General features: G+C 33.4%; 1 protein-coding gene across 1 annotated transcript in view; it reads left to right on the top strand.

Moving 5' to 3' along the window:
• Positions 1-17,862, top strand: part of LOC111051066 (cadherin-87A) — a 196,797-nt gene extending 178,935 nt beyond the window's left edge. Inside the window, exon 36 of the mRNA XM_039421490.1 lies at positions 17,527-17,862. Within this exon, the coding sequence (XP_039277424.1) occupies positions 17,527-17,781 (255 nt within the window). The 3' untranslated portion in view covers positions 17,782-17,862. The remainder of the gene's footprint in view (positions 1-17,526) is intronic.

Here is a 17,862-nt window from a genome sequence, read left to right as displayed (position 1 = left end):
AAAACATTTATAATAATATCATCTCATTGTCATTTGAAAGAATTTAAAAGTATAAACTCAACCGACCACATTAAAACATAATAATTTAACATAATCTTTTAGGTTATTTAGACGAATCAGAATAAAAAATAAAAATACTTGGACAATTTCCTGATGTTTAGAACTCAGATTTGCTAGAGCTATCACCTTCCACTTTCACCTTCACCTTTCGGAAGTGATTAGTAAACAACTATTCTCATTATATATATATATTATATATTGTTTATTTCCATGTATGGCGAAAAATAGCGTTCGCACCACGGGCAAAAATGTTTTTCCGGCTCTCAATCTTTTCTAGTGAAAACCGATTTCGAGCCGGAAAAGTCTCATTTTCGACCCTAGGTGCGAAATATACTATTATTATTCACGGTATGTTATACAAAAGTATTGTAGCGAAGTTGAGGCCTGCAAGCCCCTTCTAACCTTCAACTTCTAACCTAAACTTCCGCAGTCGACAACAACAAGCATTGTTGACGTTGACATTGAGATTGGCCAAATTTCAAGTGTGCTAAAACAGCTGATCAAAAAAGCCACAAGCTCACAAGCGTTGAGTAGCCGTATCAATGTTTTGGTTCCTCAATGCTAAGTTATCATTTTGTCCGTGTCTGTTCATGTCCAACCTCATGTGGCACCACTCTAAGGATGCGGTCATACTACATACAAGAACACACAAGCTTGCTCAAATAAGAACTTGCAAGCTGGTAGTGCTAACGTACAAATAGAAACAAAATCTGGTAAGATGCATAGAAACACGTTATGGCGTGCCACGACAGAATAGAACTAATTCAGGAATAATGACGAATTTAAGCTCTATTCTTTCTGGACACGTCATAAAGTGTTTCTATGCATCTTTACCAGATTTCATTTCTACCTGTAAGTTGGCACTATCAGCTTGCAATCGCTTATTTGAGCAAGCTTGTATGTACCGTAAGGGTATAATAGTCAATTGACGGTTGCGATTTGCTAGAAGCAGGGTGAAATCTTTGTTTTAATTTTCAAATAAGACTCAAAGTGGTTTTCACAGCTTGAATGGGCTGCTCCAATATCCCTGATTCATGCAGTCATAATCTTGAATAAATAATATAATTTAGAAGAGTGAAAGCTTCAATAGACATGCCGAAATAGTAAGTAGGTACCATCAAACTGCTCTCGTTTCACATTCTGGCCTATAGTCCAGAGACTAGAGGTCAATAACAGATTCTGTTTTTCAGTTGAATAAACTGCATTCAACTCGCATTACACTCACAGAAGCGCTACTACATAATTTTATGTCACCATCTTGCAGAACTTTATTCACGCAAAACTTGATGAAATGTACGTCAAATCTATGCGCAAAACTTTGCAGAAACGGAGGATTGAGTAGTGGTAAAATGACTCCAGCTTGGTCGATAAGCCTTTTGGTTAAAGAATTATGAATTTTGTCCCAAATTGTACCACACATGGGTGTTTACACTTGAAATATATTTGAGTTACAACCCCTCATTTCTTTGTAAACTAAAACTTCAATCAGCCGCAATTTGGATACAAGTATCAAAAACTTTTTTATTTATGCCATCTTCCTTGCTTTAAAAAGACATTTTAAATGATGTACCACACATGGGTGTTTACACTTGAAATATATTTGAGTTACAACCCCTCATTTCTTTGTAAACTAAAACTTCAATCAGCCGCAATTTGGATACAAGTATCAAAAACTTTTTTATTTATGCCATCTTCCTTGCTTTAAAAAGACATTTTAAATGATGTACCACACATGGGTGTTTACACTTGAAATATATTTGAGTTACAACCCCTCATTTCTTTGTAAACTAAAACTTCAATCAGCCGCAATTTGGATACAAGTATCAAAAACTTTTTTATTTATGCCATCTTCCTTGCTTTAAAAAGACATTTTAAATGATGTACCACACATGGGTGTTTACACTTGAAATATATTTGAGTTACAACCCCTCATTTCTTTGTAAACTAAAACTTCAATCAGCCGCAATTTGGATACAAGTATCAAAAACTTTTTTATTTATGCCATCTTCCTTGCTTTAAAAAGACATTTTAAATGATGTACCACACATGGGTGTTTACACTTGAAATATATTTGAGTTACAACCCCTCATTTCTTTGTAAACTAAAACTTCAATCAGCCGCAATTTGGATACAAGTATCAAAAACTTTTTTATTTATGCCATCTTCCTTGCTTTAAAAAGACATTTTAAATGATGTACCACACATGGGTGTTTACACTTGAAATATATTTGAGTTACAACCCCTCATTTCTTTGTAAACTAAAACTTCAATCAGCCGCAATTTGGATACAAGTATCAAAAACTTTTTTATTTATGCCATCTTCCTTGCTTTAAAAAGACATTTTAAATGATGTACCACACATGGGTGTTTACACTTGAAATATATTTGAGTTACAACCCCTCATTTCTTTGTAAACTAAAACTTCAATCAGCCGCAATTTGGATACAAGTATCAAAAACTTTTTTATTTATGCCATCTTCCTTGCTTTAAAAAGACATTTTAAATGATGTACCACACATGGGTGTTTACACTTGAAATATATTTGAGTTACAACCCCTCATTTCTTTGTAAACTAAAACTTCAATCAGCCGCATTTTGGAAACAAGTATCAAAAACTTTTTTATTTATGCCATCTTTCTTGTTTTATAAAGACCTTTAAAATGATGTACCACACATGGGTGTTTACACTTGAAATATATTTGAGTTACAACCCCTCATTTCTTTGTAAACTAAAACTTCAATCAGCCGCAATTTGGATACAAGTATCAAAAACTTTTTTATTTATGCCATCTTCCTTGCTTTAAAAAGACATTTTAAATGATGTACCACACAATGGGTGTTTACATTTAAAATAGTCGAGTTACAACCCCTTAGTTACTTCCTTATGAGGGGTTGAAACTCAATTGTACGTCAAAATGTAAAGTATTCAACCAATTACTTATCCTGAAAGTCACAGTATTATATCTACAACATTCTCCAACTTACTGTAGAGTTGCCATACATATGACACTCTGTACAATCACAGTATGACCATTGACTGTCACACTTTTGATTGGCTATCTTGATCACTTGGTACAAATCCGCCATCAAGATTCCAAACAAACTTTATAATCCTATCTTATTGCATTGGAAATTTCGAACTTATCACTTTTTTACCGATTGGAATTATACTTTGAACTTACGTTGAGTTTGGTATAACATTTTCGAAGGGAAATATATGCAATCCATTGTGATGAGCATTTCATCATATTACTACAAATAGAGAGATAGATAATAACTTAATCATTTTTCACAATTTATTACAATGTCATGACATATTTCAAAAGTTTATTAGTAATATTTTAAAGAAATACAGAGCCCGGCATAAAAACCTGACGATTTTCGAGGGATGATAACTGAAGTGTGCTTCGTACAATTGAATCATATAATATATCAAATTAAAGATCAAATTTTGCAATTTATAGTGAATTACGTAGATTAATCACAAAGTTTTTTATTTGTAGATTATGTCATCCAAATGATGTCCGTTACTTTTCACACACTCACTTAACCTAATTCTAAAATTTGCCATTGCTCGCTCAATCATCACTTGTGGGATTGCTTCAATTTCTCGTTGAATGACTTCCTTTAGTTCTGTGAATTATTGTTTAGTTACTGTTGATCAATAACGGTAATTTTGTTTATTCACAAATCCCGAAAAATGAAAATGTTTCTCGTCACTTGAAAGAACAATGGTATTCTGGTTGACATTTTCGAGAATATTCTCACAAGCGGCTTTACAATGTGCCCAATAATTTGCATTAAGTTGTTGCACTAACATTATCTTATACGGATGGAATTTTAGGTCGGAATGAAAAACTCGTCGTACACTTCGATCAGAAATGGCCAGCGCAACAGCATGTTTCGCTGCTGAACGTCGTAGAGACCGTGTAACAGCTACTTAGGCGTTCTCACGGTTCGTTTTTGTCCTGTTGGTTTCGTTTTTAAAGCGGACAATGTGTTCCTGAAATTCTTCACCCACAACAAGATCGTATTCCTACTGAGAACAGGCGCGTGTCGATTTAAATTATTGACATGTCTGGGAAATAAACGCTGTGTTAAAATAACTGAGTCATTATTTTCAGAATAAGCTTCAATTACAATCGCTTGATGTTCACTTGACCACGACATACTGGCTACTGAAATGGCAAGAATAGACCTGTCGATCTACAACATTCCCGCCTTTTCAATGACAGTGGTTCAAACTTAACAATTACTACAAAATCGTCAGATTAATATGCCGGTCTCTGTACCTACCTTTCATTTTTATTGCTATTATAAGTTCCAAAACTATAGCCTATTGGTGATATAAAAAGAAACTTTATATAGAAAGATATTATATCGAAGTTATAAATCGCGAAAATATGCTTTGATAAGTGGAGGCGAGCGATTTTACTTATAATTCCCTTTTAGATTCATTATAAAATTCAAATATTTGGAATCTTCAAGGCGACGGCGAGTTCCAATGACCATACTGTGGGTTATATAGTTACTGTAGTATTGACTACTATTCCTTATAGTAGATATTGTAGATAGTAGATATAGACTTGTTAGATATTGAATAAGTTTTTCAACTATGGTGGGATTGATTCGTGGGCTTTCAATGTCACAACTGTTCCACTTGTCAATTTTATTTTTGTTGTTTGATAGATGTATGAAGCAGCTCTTGGTTTCCAAGGATCGACATTCCAAGTGCCCGAAAGTGGAGATCTGTTCAGGACAAGATCCGAACTGCGCGTCAATAAGGACGGCCAACCTGAATTTGTATCCGAACTGATATGAGCCCAATTAGTTATAGGAATTTCTTAATCAAGTTGTTGAATGGGAAAAACTTCTTGTACATTTTTCAAACGATAGCGTTCGAACCAGCTCAAATCTTGCATCTAATGAAGAATAACCAATATAAGGATAATATTGATATATCCTTGAAAAATATTTTTAAACTGAATTTGGATAGGAAATTCTTAAGTAGAAAAGATTTCTCAATAGGGGAATTCACTTTATACTGTTAATACCCAGTACCGGTATAAATAATATAATTTCTGACAGTTTTCAATTAATATCACTATAGATTCTTAAGAAGGAAATATTATATAAATTCAATTACTCTGAATTCCAGCTAAACTTGATGTGTTCCCGAAAATCAATAAAGTATTTCTTGTACTTTATTATTATTATTATGTTTGAACACTTCCTATTTGAAAATGTATAATTATGTTTTTACTGGGTGAACTAGGTTGGAAAATTTGGAGTTGTAATTGAAAGTATTAGTTATTATTTTTTTATATGATGGTTGTAGGCCTGAGTGTTGAATGTAACTTTTGTAAATAATTCCAATTTATTTCATTATTCTTTTGTAAATTGAAACAAAATTTTACTAAGTACCATAATTTATTCCCTTTTCTTTTCAATTATGTAGCAAATAAGTATAGACAAATCACCTAGGAAGAAAAAAGAAAGAGGAGAATAGCATAGTGTGGGATCGCATTGGAATCACAGCTTGTCTTGTTTTAGAAAGAAATTCTGAATAAATTTTGTAAAGACTACGATTTACTAAAAATAGTGAATTAATTTATTAATATGTCAATAACTTTCTTCTTTATTAATAAATTCATCTTTGAAAAAGTTGGAAAAAGCAGGCCTCTTTCTAAATTACTGGATGCTGTCAACTATTTTCCTATCAGGAGTGGCATATTTTCGCTAACCAAAATAGAAAGTGTTTGCTCCACCTGAAGAATTGGAGCAGTAATAATATGATTATTGACAATTTTATTAATGAATTCCCTTTTTTCAGTCTTTATAAAATGCATTCCAAATTCTTTTTTTTTCTCGAAACAGGACAAGCTGTGATTATAGAATAAGATTATTCTTTGTAAGTTATCTGTTAATAATTATAATTTGTGAATTGTCCTTGGAAATGATACAGCTCTTTTGTATAACATGAATTCAAAATCCATTGCTCGAGAAATCTTTTGCGAGGTATAATCTTTCCTCCAAGAGGTGTAATTTTTTCCAATCACTATTGGTTGTATAGGAATAGTATAGCAATATTTAAAGTATTAAAAAATAAATATGTAATTCCACATCATACAAGTATTTTTATATCATATTGGCGATTGTGAAAGCACCTCTTTGTCCTTTATATCCTACACATATCTCATAAATTTTATAATTTGTTTTATAGCTTTTTACTATATCTCATTTCTTAAATTGACCTATCATGTGCCTTATGAAGAGAGTTCTGACTGATTTTCGAAAAATATACATTCATGTAGCTCATTATTCATGTTTACCTATTTTTTATTTATGCATCAATTGATTCATTATTTGCATCGATACAAAAACAATCAGAGCATACACATTAGATTCGTAACAATATATAACACAATCAAATAATGACAGTAAATACATAATGTAATTTATGGGTTTTCATAGAAAAAAAAACAAATAATAGCGATCTAAGAGAAACTATTTGAAAATTCCAACACATAATGTTTAATTATATTTAAAATCATTCTAAATTTGCAACAAAATTATATTGTGATTTCATTTACAACAAAAGCAATGTCATTTTTTTAATGAAACATTTTCAACAAAACTATTCATGAAACTTAGCGAGACAAAGTTGATATAATATTAGTATTTATACAGAGTGGGTGAAAAGTCCGAGAAGGCTTAATATCTCATACACAAAGTTCATTTGACTGTGGATGTGATTGGGGCTCCTACTCAAATTTGAAATACTTCTTTACTATGAATTTAAATTAAAAATCTGGTTCCCAATCTTGGATTCGCCATTTTGAATACAACTTCATTTTTTTTAATAGGAAGGTGGTCATGCGATACATGATTTCGATACGGAATTTCAAGCGAAAATGAGGGCGAAAATCGCATATTGATATCTCAAACCGTTTTGAAGATATTAATATTATTAATCAATACTGTTCAAAGCAGAAAGGAGAGAAAAAGTATGAGAACGGCTCAGCATCTCATAAAAAAATGTGATCCCAATGTGGGGGTGATTGGGAATCCTACTCGAATTTAAAATAATACTTTGCTATGACTTTGAAAATCTGGTCCGCCATTTTGAATACAACTTCATTTTTTTTTAAATAAGAAGGTGGTCATGCGATACATTATTTCGATACGGAATTTCAAGAAAAAATGAATGGCGAAAACCGCATATTTATATCTCAAACCGTTTTGGAGATATTCATATTATTAATCAATACCACTCATGTATTTTATTTCTGATTTGCTTTATTTGGTATTGATTAATAATGTAAATATCTTCAAAATAGGATCTTCAATCACACCCACCGTCGAATTACCTTTGTCTATGAGATATTAAGCCGTTCTCGGACTTCTCACCCACTCTGTATATTATTTCAGTATTACTTGAAAATATAATATTTTCGATTTTGATTTTTTCCTTATTCATAAATAATAAAAATAATATCAATTTGATACTTTGACTCTGATTTATAGTATTCAGCTCTCAGATATTCTCACAAATTGTATAATACTACAATTGTATAATAATTGTATAGACTGCACGAAAATGGTCCGATAAATATTGGAATATCTGAATCCTCTTCATAACACCCCTTCACACCCAATAGATGTTGCCAATTCGCCTAGTGCATTATAAAACTCAATTTATAAAACTAATAGAAAAAACTATTTGTTTAAAGACTTCATTCATTCATTAAACGATCATTTGAATTCGAAATTAGCTACTGCTGTTTCATCGAGACCGTTTTTCTTTTTTATGTTTATTCCCACACCATTTTGTATATCATTTTCTGCTAGGTTGCAGCTGAGATATGGCAACATTGCATCTATACTCATCGGACCAATTTCGTGCGGTCTACTTTAGTCATGGTTATCTATAGTATAACCATCTATGAATTGGCCATGCTTTAGTAAATTATTCATTCAAATAGATATTGTCTTTCTATTTTTATCAATACATCGAGTTAATCTGTGATAGAATATCAAACTGGTTACTTTATGCAATGAAGCTTTTAAACCAATCTTAAGAATCTAGAAATGATATGAGAATTTTCAACTCTCTTTACTTATAATTTTATGAAATTTGCTATGTATCGAATGAGTTTTTTTTCTGATATATATAGGCTAGTTGTAAAGTCTTAGTTATTATATGAATCTATTCTAAGTTGTAAGTATGTAAAAATATTTGGTATTTACTCGTACAAAGCATGTTCGTTGGTGCCAAATGTTACTATTTGCTCCTTGCTTAGGCGTGGATGTAACTAATTTTATACACTAGTGATACAATATTTATTGATACCTCTCCTGTTGAATGACATTCAATTTAATGTCTACGAATTCTAGAAATTATAATGTTGATGTATAAAAATTTTGTAACTTATATTAGCCTAATTGAAAAAGAGAATAATAAATTTTATCATGGAGAAATAAAATTACATGATTCTTGTTCATTCTAATTACAATATTCCAAGAAAATCCATCATTGAGAAATGATCAATATCATTCATTGTGATTGATTATATTATTATAAGATAAATTTTCATACAAATGAATAAAAAATATGCATTATTCCACCATATTATTTTTTAAAAAGTTTTATATTGTACCTACCTGTTTCTTAATTTTTTATTCATTCAATTGCTTATTAGTATATTTATTTGGAAACTGTTGATCAGCAATTATTTTAAAAAAATAACCTGTGGGTCTTTATTGACCGGGCTAAGTGAGGTCTAAGATTCAAGTCGACGGTTTTACATTTCTCTTTATATATGTTTTTATGTATTTATGTTTGTTCCGCATTCACGGCAATAGATTTCCTTGAAATTTACAAAAATTTTCAAAAGGAATGTTCCTTCTGGAACTGCGCGTCAATGTATATATGTAAGGTTTTTTGAAAGTTTGCATTTTAAGGATAATATAAAAAATGAGGAGCGGAGGCACAGGGGGAGAATGATGGGATAAGCATGTTGGAGGTGGAAGAGGCAATAAAGGATATGAGGATTGGAAAGGCATCAGGGATGGATGAAATAGCCCCTGAATACATCAAATATAGAGGATCCGGGGCTAAGCGGTATTTGGGCAACTGTTCAGGAAAATTTGGAACTACAGAGAAGTCCCCAAAGATTGGGAGAACATTATAATTCCAATACGCAAAAAATGAAGAACTGTAGAATCTGTCTGTCTTCGGTGGCACTAAAGATATACTCCAGGATAATTTAAAAAAGACTAAGAAGGGGAGTGGAGGAGAAACTGGAAGAGGAGCAGAGTGTCTTCAGAAAGGAAGACAGACCCAATACCACATATGTACAATCAGAAGGGTGATGGAAATATATATGGAGGAAGGAAAATACCTATTCATGGCATTCATCAACCTGAAAGCCGCTTTCGATTCTGTCCTAAGAAAATAAATATGGAGTGTCATGAGAGAGTTGGAAGTGAGTGACAGGATGATAAGAGCAGTACAGTTCTTGTTTAGGAAAACGATTGGAATGGTAAGGATAGATGAAGATGTATCCCAAGAATTTGAAATGGAAAAAAGAAGAAGGAGAAGATTATAATAATTTAGGCTATAATTTATAATCCATTATAATATGGTATATATATGGATTTTAATCAATAATAATTTGGATTTCCGTTTAATAATAATTATTAATATGAATGAAAAAGGAATTTCCTCCATACTCCAATATTACTGTAAAAAATAAGACTACAGAAATATACATAACTAGCCTGCAGGCTCGCTTCGCTCACATCCGAGTTATTATCCTTATCTGAATTTTTTATTTGAGCTTCCTTCCTTCCATCAAAAAGTTAAAAGAGACTTTCGGCTCGATTCAATCACCAGTTTTCTTTGAACTATGCAGTGCAGGGTTGCAAAAATCTTTATTTTTGTCAGAATTATAAATATTCAGTTATTTCTCAATTAGAGACTTGGTTAGGATATTATGAGAATTATTTTATTTCAGTGCTATATATATTTTAATATATTGAAACACGAATGATATGTAGAGCTTAACAAACATGCGTATCTAACCCTTTCAAGTATGAATGTGCTTGAGAAATGTAGAAACATGCTTTGAAAACTCAATGAAAAACTTGAGAGATGAAACCCTCTAAAAAACGCGGGGGAACGCTTGGAAAACGCTGTAAAAGCGCCGAGCTTTTGGATATTGAGCGTATCCTTCGGCTTAATTTTGAAGTCCTCTCCAGACAGAATTTCTAGACCCTAGCTGAACTTCTGTACCAAGGCTGAACATTTTCTATCAATTAGTTCTTGAAAAATGTAAAAAAAACGTTGGGAAACGCAGTAAAACCGCCTATCTTGGACGTATCTTTGGCGTAATTCTGAGTCCTCTTAAGAATAAATTTCTAGTCCCTTGCAGAACTTCTGTAACAAATATGAATCTGTCATGATATGCCAATTAGTTCTGTGTATCCAAATCTGTATCGAATCTGGGCCCTGATGGCTGGTGCTTGAGCGTCTTAGGGGCATGGCCCTCACGGGCTGAGCTCTTTTGGGGTTTGTTCTGGCTCCCGTTTCTGGAAGGATCCACCAGTTGCTGGTGATGGTTTCCCATGAAACATTTACAGCAAATGAAGGAGAAGATTCTATTGTACATTTCAAGATCAAGTAATGTTTTTACAATGACGGGTTACCGAAATACATAGCTTTGAATATATAGAAATTGGCATTTTTTTGTGTATTGGAATATGGGCTCAAGTAGGCTACACTCAACAATAAATTTTCAATTTTTCAACCAAATTTGACTTATGACGCATGAATTTGGACCGCCTTGACAAGCTGAGAAGAATGAAGTGTGATACGATGAAATCCGAACATTGTGTCAAAAGTTATATAAGTGTTTGAAAATTTGATCCTTGAGGTGTCCTTATGCGCCCCTCTCCACTAGGAAATAGCCTACTGAAATGGAGTGCATCTAACGGGCGATTCTCATGGAACATAATCTCATGAGTTTATGTCATTGTACGAAATATCAATGTGAGGACAATGTAGTTTGTGATGATGGTTGAAGCTGAAAATTGGTGTTTTTCACAATGCAAGAACCATTGTTGTCAGGTGTACCTGGAAATCTATATGAGATAAAGTGCACTACCTGATCTCAGATTGTAGAAAACAAAAATACGCCCAAAGGGATTTCGAATTATAGGCTACATCTAAATTGTAACAATCGGAAAATATTGTTGATCAAAAACTAAAATTAATCAGAATTGATTTTTTTCTTTAAATTTTACTAATTTTTGAAAAATCATAACTCATTGGAGATAGAGAGTTCGGAATGATCTAATTTCTTCAATTGCAAGCACACTCCTTTTTTTATGTCTATATTGACTGGACTCTTTCCTAATTATGTGATCGACTTACGTGATAGAAATCTTTTGGGGGAAATCTATCCTTTGCAGACGACACTGCAATATTCTATAATGGCCAAGATAAATAATTGACAATGCATGGTAAAATGAAAGGAAATATGAAATGTATTCGCATAAGTGAAATCTAGTTCATTTCAAGCTCAAAAACAACAAATTAAATAATACCTTACCAATACTAAAATACCATAGGTTTAATTGTGAGGATAACTTGCTCAATTGCCATTGTGAAATAATAAAGGAAACAAAATAGGTTAAGTACCATGGTTTGCTAATAGTTAGTAAGCTTTCATGGTACGAACATATCCACAAATTGAAATTAGAAATGTTAATCTCCATGAGAAACTTTTGATTGTTGAAGAATATGTGTGTCCAAAATATTTTTTAGTCTATTTATATCACACTTTCGAGTGTGAATCAAGAATAAATCGTGAACTAGTTTGTTATGGAAGTGCATACATCACAAATTTGAAGCCAATTATTGTAACACAAAAGCATTTCATAAGATTAATCTGTGACAAGCCAAGGATCAATTATTGAAGGATTGAACATATTTTTTGTCGCAACCTATCCACCTCCGCTGCTCTTGATAAAGAAAACGCAGACCTCCTAAAGCATGGAGCCCTGGGTAAAGTGTGCTGATTAAATATGTCATTTTATGATTCATTATCGTACACATTTTGGTAATTGGAAGAGTACAGTAGTTGATCCAGTCCTTAAACATTTAGAAATAATGTAATAATTATTTAATTTAAAAATAATAATTTATTGTAATTGAATTCTCTAGAATATTCAGCGAAATGGATTTGATTATAGCCAGCTGTAAATTCAGCTTTCAAGTAATTTTTCACACATAATAAAAAGAAGAAGAATATACTAAGAGGTTTACAAATATTTGAAATGTCAATCTGAACAACGCACAAAGATTTACATACAGAATCCCATCCATTTTATTCATTTACAATATACGTACATAAATCCTTTTTTTGAAGGATATACACTCAACAACATCTATACACTTTTCCAAATCACAAAAGTGAATTACGGTACCTAGTACACTACTTGATCTGATGGTAGCTGTAAAGGAAATTAGTGAGCACTTTAATTCATTATGGGTAAGGAAGACGAATGCTGCTGCATCAATGGAAAAAATACTCATGAAAAACTTATAGCATTGCTCAAAGAATTGGGCTGTAATACGTGAGTTGCATAAAAATGGTTTAAGTTGATAGAAAAATTAATTACGATATTAAAATTATGGTATGGTTATTATTTTGTGACATAGATTATGTATGTCTTGTAAAAGCAAGTATATTGGTTTAGTATATCCACCCATGTATACTATCACTTTCATACTACATAACTTACCATACAGAATTATTCTTAAAATTTTGTATGATTAGTACTACAGATATTTTATCTGTGTTTCGGTTTTTGTTGCTGCTACTCATTAAGACCCCTATCCACGGTGAACAAGTAGGTCTATGTGCAAATTGGAACTTAATAATATTAATATCGGGGCACCGTATCCTATTATACTAACCGAGCAATTTATGTATTTTTATATCTGGTTATTTATATTCATATCTGGTTATTATTTATGTTCAACGGATCTCGAAAACGGCTCTAAACGATTTTTACGAAATTTGGAACATAGTTCGTTTATGATATTCGATTGCACTAGGTCTTATCCTTGGAAAAACTCGCTGAACGACATTAAAAGGATAATTTATCTTGGCTGAAACAGCTGAGACTTTCGTCGTCTGTGGATAGTGAGTGAGCAAGTACGTGAAAATCAAAATATCGCATCCCCGAAATTCATAAGATGACGTATAGCCAGCTGTGAAATATAAACACGATCATTTTAGAGAATTGTGTTCTGTTTATAAATAATTAAAAATAACGAGCGAAGCTATACCGATATTTTTTATTTTACAGCTGGCTATACGTCATCTTATGAACTTCGGGGATTTGATATTTTGATTTTCCACAGAATCACTCGCTCACTTTTTACTATCCACAGACGACGAAAGTATCAGCTGTTTCAGCCAAGGAGGAATTATCCTTTTAATGTCGTTCAGCGAGTTTTTCAAGGATAAGACCTAGTGCAATCGAATTTTTATATCATAAACTTACTATGCTCCAAATTTCGTGAAAATTGTTAGAGCCGTTTTCGAGATCCCTTGAACATAAATAACCAGATATAAAAATATGAAAATATAAAAATGTAAAAACATGAAAATATAAAAATATAAAAATATGTAAATATAAAAATACTAGCCGTCAGGCTCGCTTCGCTCGCCATTTCCGTCTAGCCAGGGGGCTCCGCCCCCTGGACCCCCGACTGGATCGTCCAAAAATGAGATCAGCGGGCTCGCTTCGCTCGCCTGCATAATGTAAACATTTTCTGTCTATTACTTGATGAAAGAACTGAGGAAACGCAAAAAACGCTCATTTTGGGCGTAGCCTATCTTTGGCGTTATTTCAAATTCCTTCTAATACAACATTATTACACCCCAGCTGAGCTTCTGTAGTAAATTTGAAAATGTTTTGTTCATTTGTTCTCGATAAAGCTGAGAAAGCGCAAAAATACGCTGGAAAAATGCAGATTTTGGGCGTATTTTTGGCGCTATTACAAATTCCTTCTAACACAACATTATTACACCCTAGCTTAGCTTCTGTCCTAAATTTGAACAATTTCTGTTAATTTGTTCTCAATAGGCTAAATCTGAGAAAGCGCAAAAAAACGCTGGAAAAACGCTAATTTTGGGCGTATCTTTGACGTTATTGCAAATTCCTTCTGACACAACATTATTACACCTTAGCTGAGCTTCTGTACTAAATTTGAACATTTTCTGTTAATTTGTTCTCGATAAAGCTGATAAATACATATATATATATACATACACAATTGTTCTCAGCAATTCTTCTCCCCGTTATCTTCTGTTTTTCTTATTGACTATTTGAATTTTCCAGCACTCATTTCACGGCACCACAAAAAAGAAAATACAGTGCATCAAAGAAAGAAAATAATCATTCTTATAAGCAGCTTGAAAGAGACCCTTATGAGCTTAACTTGAATGGCAAAGAAAACCCCTGTGTTGGCGTTTTATGCTCGCCAAAACCCTATGTGAATCCACCAAACCTCATCAGTAAAAAACCTAGAATGGTAACTTTAGATGGGAGACCAGTGTGCGAGGATGAAAAGCCTGAAACAGAGATTGTGTGGAGTGATTACAACCCTGTAAGTATTGGACGGGCTACACTACACACTGGTGTCGTGTCTTATCAAATTTCATGAGACATGCATGTCTCTGTCGCTTGTCGCATGTCTTGTGATTTTCGGTTGTTACAAAGCTGTATTACAGTCTGAGCATGAGCAGTGACAAGGATTGCTCAGTGCTGGCCGTAGACAGTGGCTGGAGCGCATGCGCGGAGTGAGTGTCGCATGGAACCGGCTAACCGGTTCCGTGCGACACCTGTCCGATACACTGGCGATGCCTCGAACATCTGTCGCAAGCAGTGAGTAAGCTGTTTCACAAAGTAGTGAGTAAGAATTTACAACATAGGTTGGTTTCATATGCGACATGCCACGGACATGAGATTAATATTGTCGTAGACATCATGTCTACGGCATCAGTGTGTAGCCCGCCTTAAGTTGACGAATTTGTCTGTGCTGTGATGTGATTCACTTCGAAGTCTGTCAGTATTCCTTAGAAGTAACATCAATGCTTCCCATGTAACTTAATTCCAAAATTTGATGTGAATCTCTCTATAGGCCAATACTACTAAATAAGTTGATAACCTCTCATATATGTTCTTGTACTAATTGAAAAAATACTATAGAATTCCAAAAATGCTACAATTCAATGTTGATTCATATTTATCTTCATTTAATTGCTGATGAATCAATGAATTCTTATCTTTTTTAGTAGTTGAACGATTCGATTAATAACACGAATTAAGAATTAATATACTTACATTGAATGAAACATTTTTCAAAGCATGTGTGTATCGTCAATTTTTTGGTATTCATGTAGGTTTGAATGACACATTTTAGTTTTCATCATCTTCATTTGAAAAAATAATAATATGTTCATGATGGAATAATTCATTATTGATAGGTGGTATGACTCTGAGGAAACTTTTAAAATTAAGTCTTGAAAAGGGCGTTTTAAAGTTATTTCGGAGCATAATGACTGACATGAAAAACAAGGCTTTTTGAGACAATATAAATTTCTTGTCCTAAAAGGTGCTGTGTTCTGTCACAAAAACAGCACTACCGGTACGCGGTACCTACTCTCTGTACCTATATTATAAAATAAATATAATGTACTTATTCTATAAAATGAAATTTCAAAATTATAAAATTGCATCATCATACTTAAATTCGTAACCATCTACTGATGATTGCTTCTATTCATTATATTCATGTACAGTAACTCTATTCAGTTATTTAAGTAATATTATTGTACTAGCCGTCAGGCTCGCTTCGCTCGCCATATCCGTCAAGCAAGGGGGCTCCGCCCCCTGGACCCCCGACTGGATCGCCCAGAAATGAGATCAGCGGGCTCGCGTATCTTTGATGAAATATTAAAGTCACCTCATCACAACATTTTTAGACCCTACCTAAACCTCTGTATAAAATTTGGACATTTTCTGTCTATTACTTGATGAAAGAACTGAGAAAACGAAAAAAAACGCTAATTTGGGCGTATCTTTGGCGTTATTTCAAATTCCTTCTAACACAACATTATTTCACCCTAGCTGAGCTTCTGTACTAAATTTGAAAATTTTCTGTTCATTTGTTCTCGATAAAGCTGAGAAAGCGCTAAAAAACGCTGGAAAAATGCAGATTTTGGGCGAATCTTTGGAAATTTTTCCAAAATTTGTCCAAATTTGAACATTTTTGGTCCGGTAGATTTTTAGTTCTCCGAGTGAGTGAGTGAGTGAGTCAGTCAGTCAGTCAGTGAGTGAGTGCCATTTCGCTTTTATATTTATATAGATCCACAAGTTCTGAAATCTTTCGAAATATTAATATTTATTATTATGAAAATCATCCCCCATTTCTAAAAGAGAGGTGATAGGCCTATATGGAATCTATTTTGAATAGGTTATTCATATTACTTATCCAACAAAACAATCTTTACCAAATAATACTCGTAAATTCAATTGTATATGACATTGAAACAATACTAAATGCATGGATATTTTATTATGGGGTTTTTACACCTTTATTTTCGGAAGTACAATCCTTGATGTTTTTTCTGTAATTCTATGATTTTTGTGCACTGGTGGTGGTATAGGTGTTCCAAACTTGTCACTAACCACTAACACTGTATAAAGGTGCATCCTAATGCTATAGAAATCTTATCTAATTATATATTGAAACCATTCTCTAGTTTTTATTGTTTTATGAGAAGTAGGCCTATGCATCATCACATAACAACTTAAAGTAAGATCTTATTGAGGTCAAATATACCTTATTTGGAGCCAGTGTTCTCACATTGAGATTTCGCACAATTATATAAGTTCATTGATCATTATTTATTTATGGAAATATGTATTGAACAAGTACATTCAACAATATGATCCACATTTCTCCAATGAATTTATCTTGCATGATTTCACAAACATGATTTTTAACCGCCTTGACGAGCTAGGAAGATGAGTTGTGGTTCGAGGAGATCCGATAATAATTGTGTAAAAAGTTATGAATGTGTGAAATGCTTATACTTGAGGTGTCCTTTTGCGTGCCTCTCCACTAAATAAAGTGCATCTAACGGGTGATTCTGATAGAACATGATCTTATGAACCTACATTATTGTGCGAAATTTGAATGTGAGAACAATGAAGTTGGTGATGATGGTTGAAGCTGTAATTCTTTGATTATCTGTGCACTGGTGCTATAGATATGGTTAATTCACAAGAAAAAGTTTGAAATTGCAGCGGGACCAAGTTTTCCTCGTGACTGTACCATTTATTCTGTATACATTTTAATTTGTATTATCTATTGAATTGTAGAGGAATCCACCGTGGATGCGTCCGCGCTACGCGTCCGTGGAGTTGCGCGGCGGAGTGCATCACCTGAAGTGCAGCTGCGGGCGCCGCGATGGCCTGCGGGACGACTGCCAGCGCTGGGACTGCGGCGGACGGGATGAGTGTCTCGGCGACCCCTGGCCGGACTGCTGTCCGCACACCACCGCACACGACTACGGTGTGCGTCCACCTAATCGTGTGCCACCCACCACCAACAATTCACACCAAAGCTATTGCTAATACTTTACAGCTCTAAATACTATAATTTCTCATCGAGCTTTTGTTATTGCTGATTGAGACAATAAACAATGTTATCATCCA

This window comes from Nilaparvata lugens, chromosome 2 (genome assembly GCF_014356525.2).
Source record: "Nilaparvata lugens isolate BPH chromosome 2, ASM1435652v1, whole genome shotgun sequence".
NCBI lineage: Eukaryota > Metazoa > Arthropoda > Insecta > Hemiptera > Delphacidae > Nilaparvata > Nilaparvata lugens.
The sequence above is the reverse complement of the archived record's forward strand: the minus strand, read 5'-3'. Positions and strand labels throughout refer to the sequence as shown.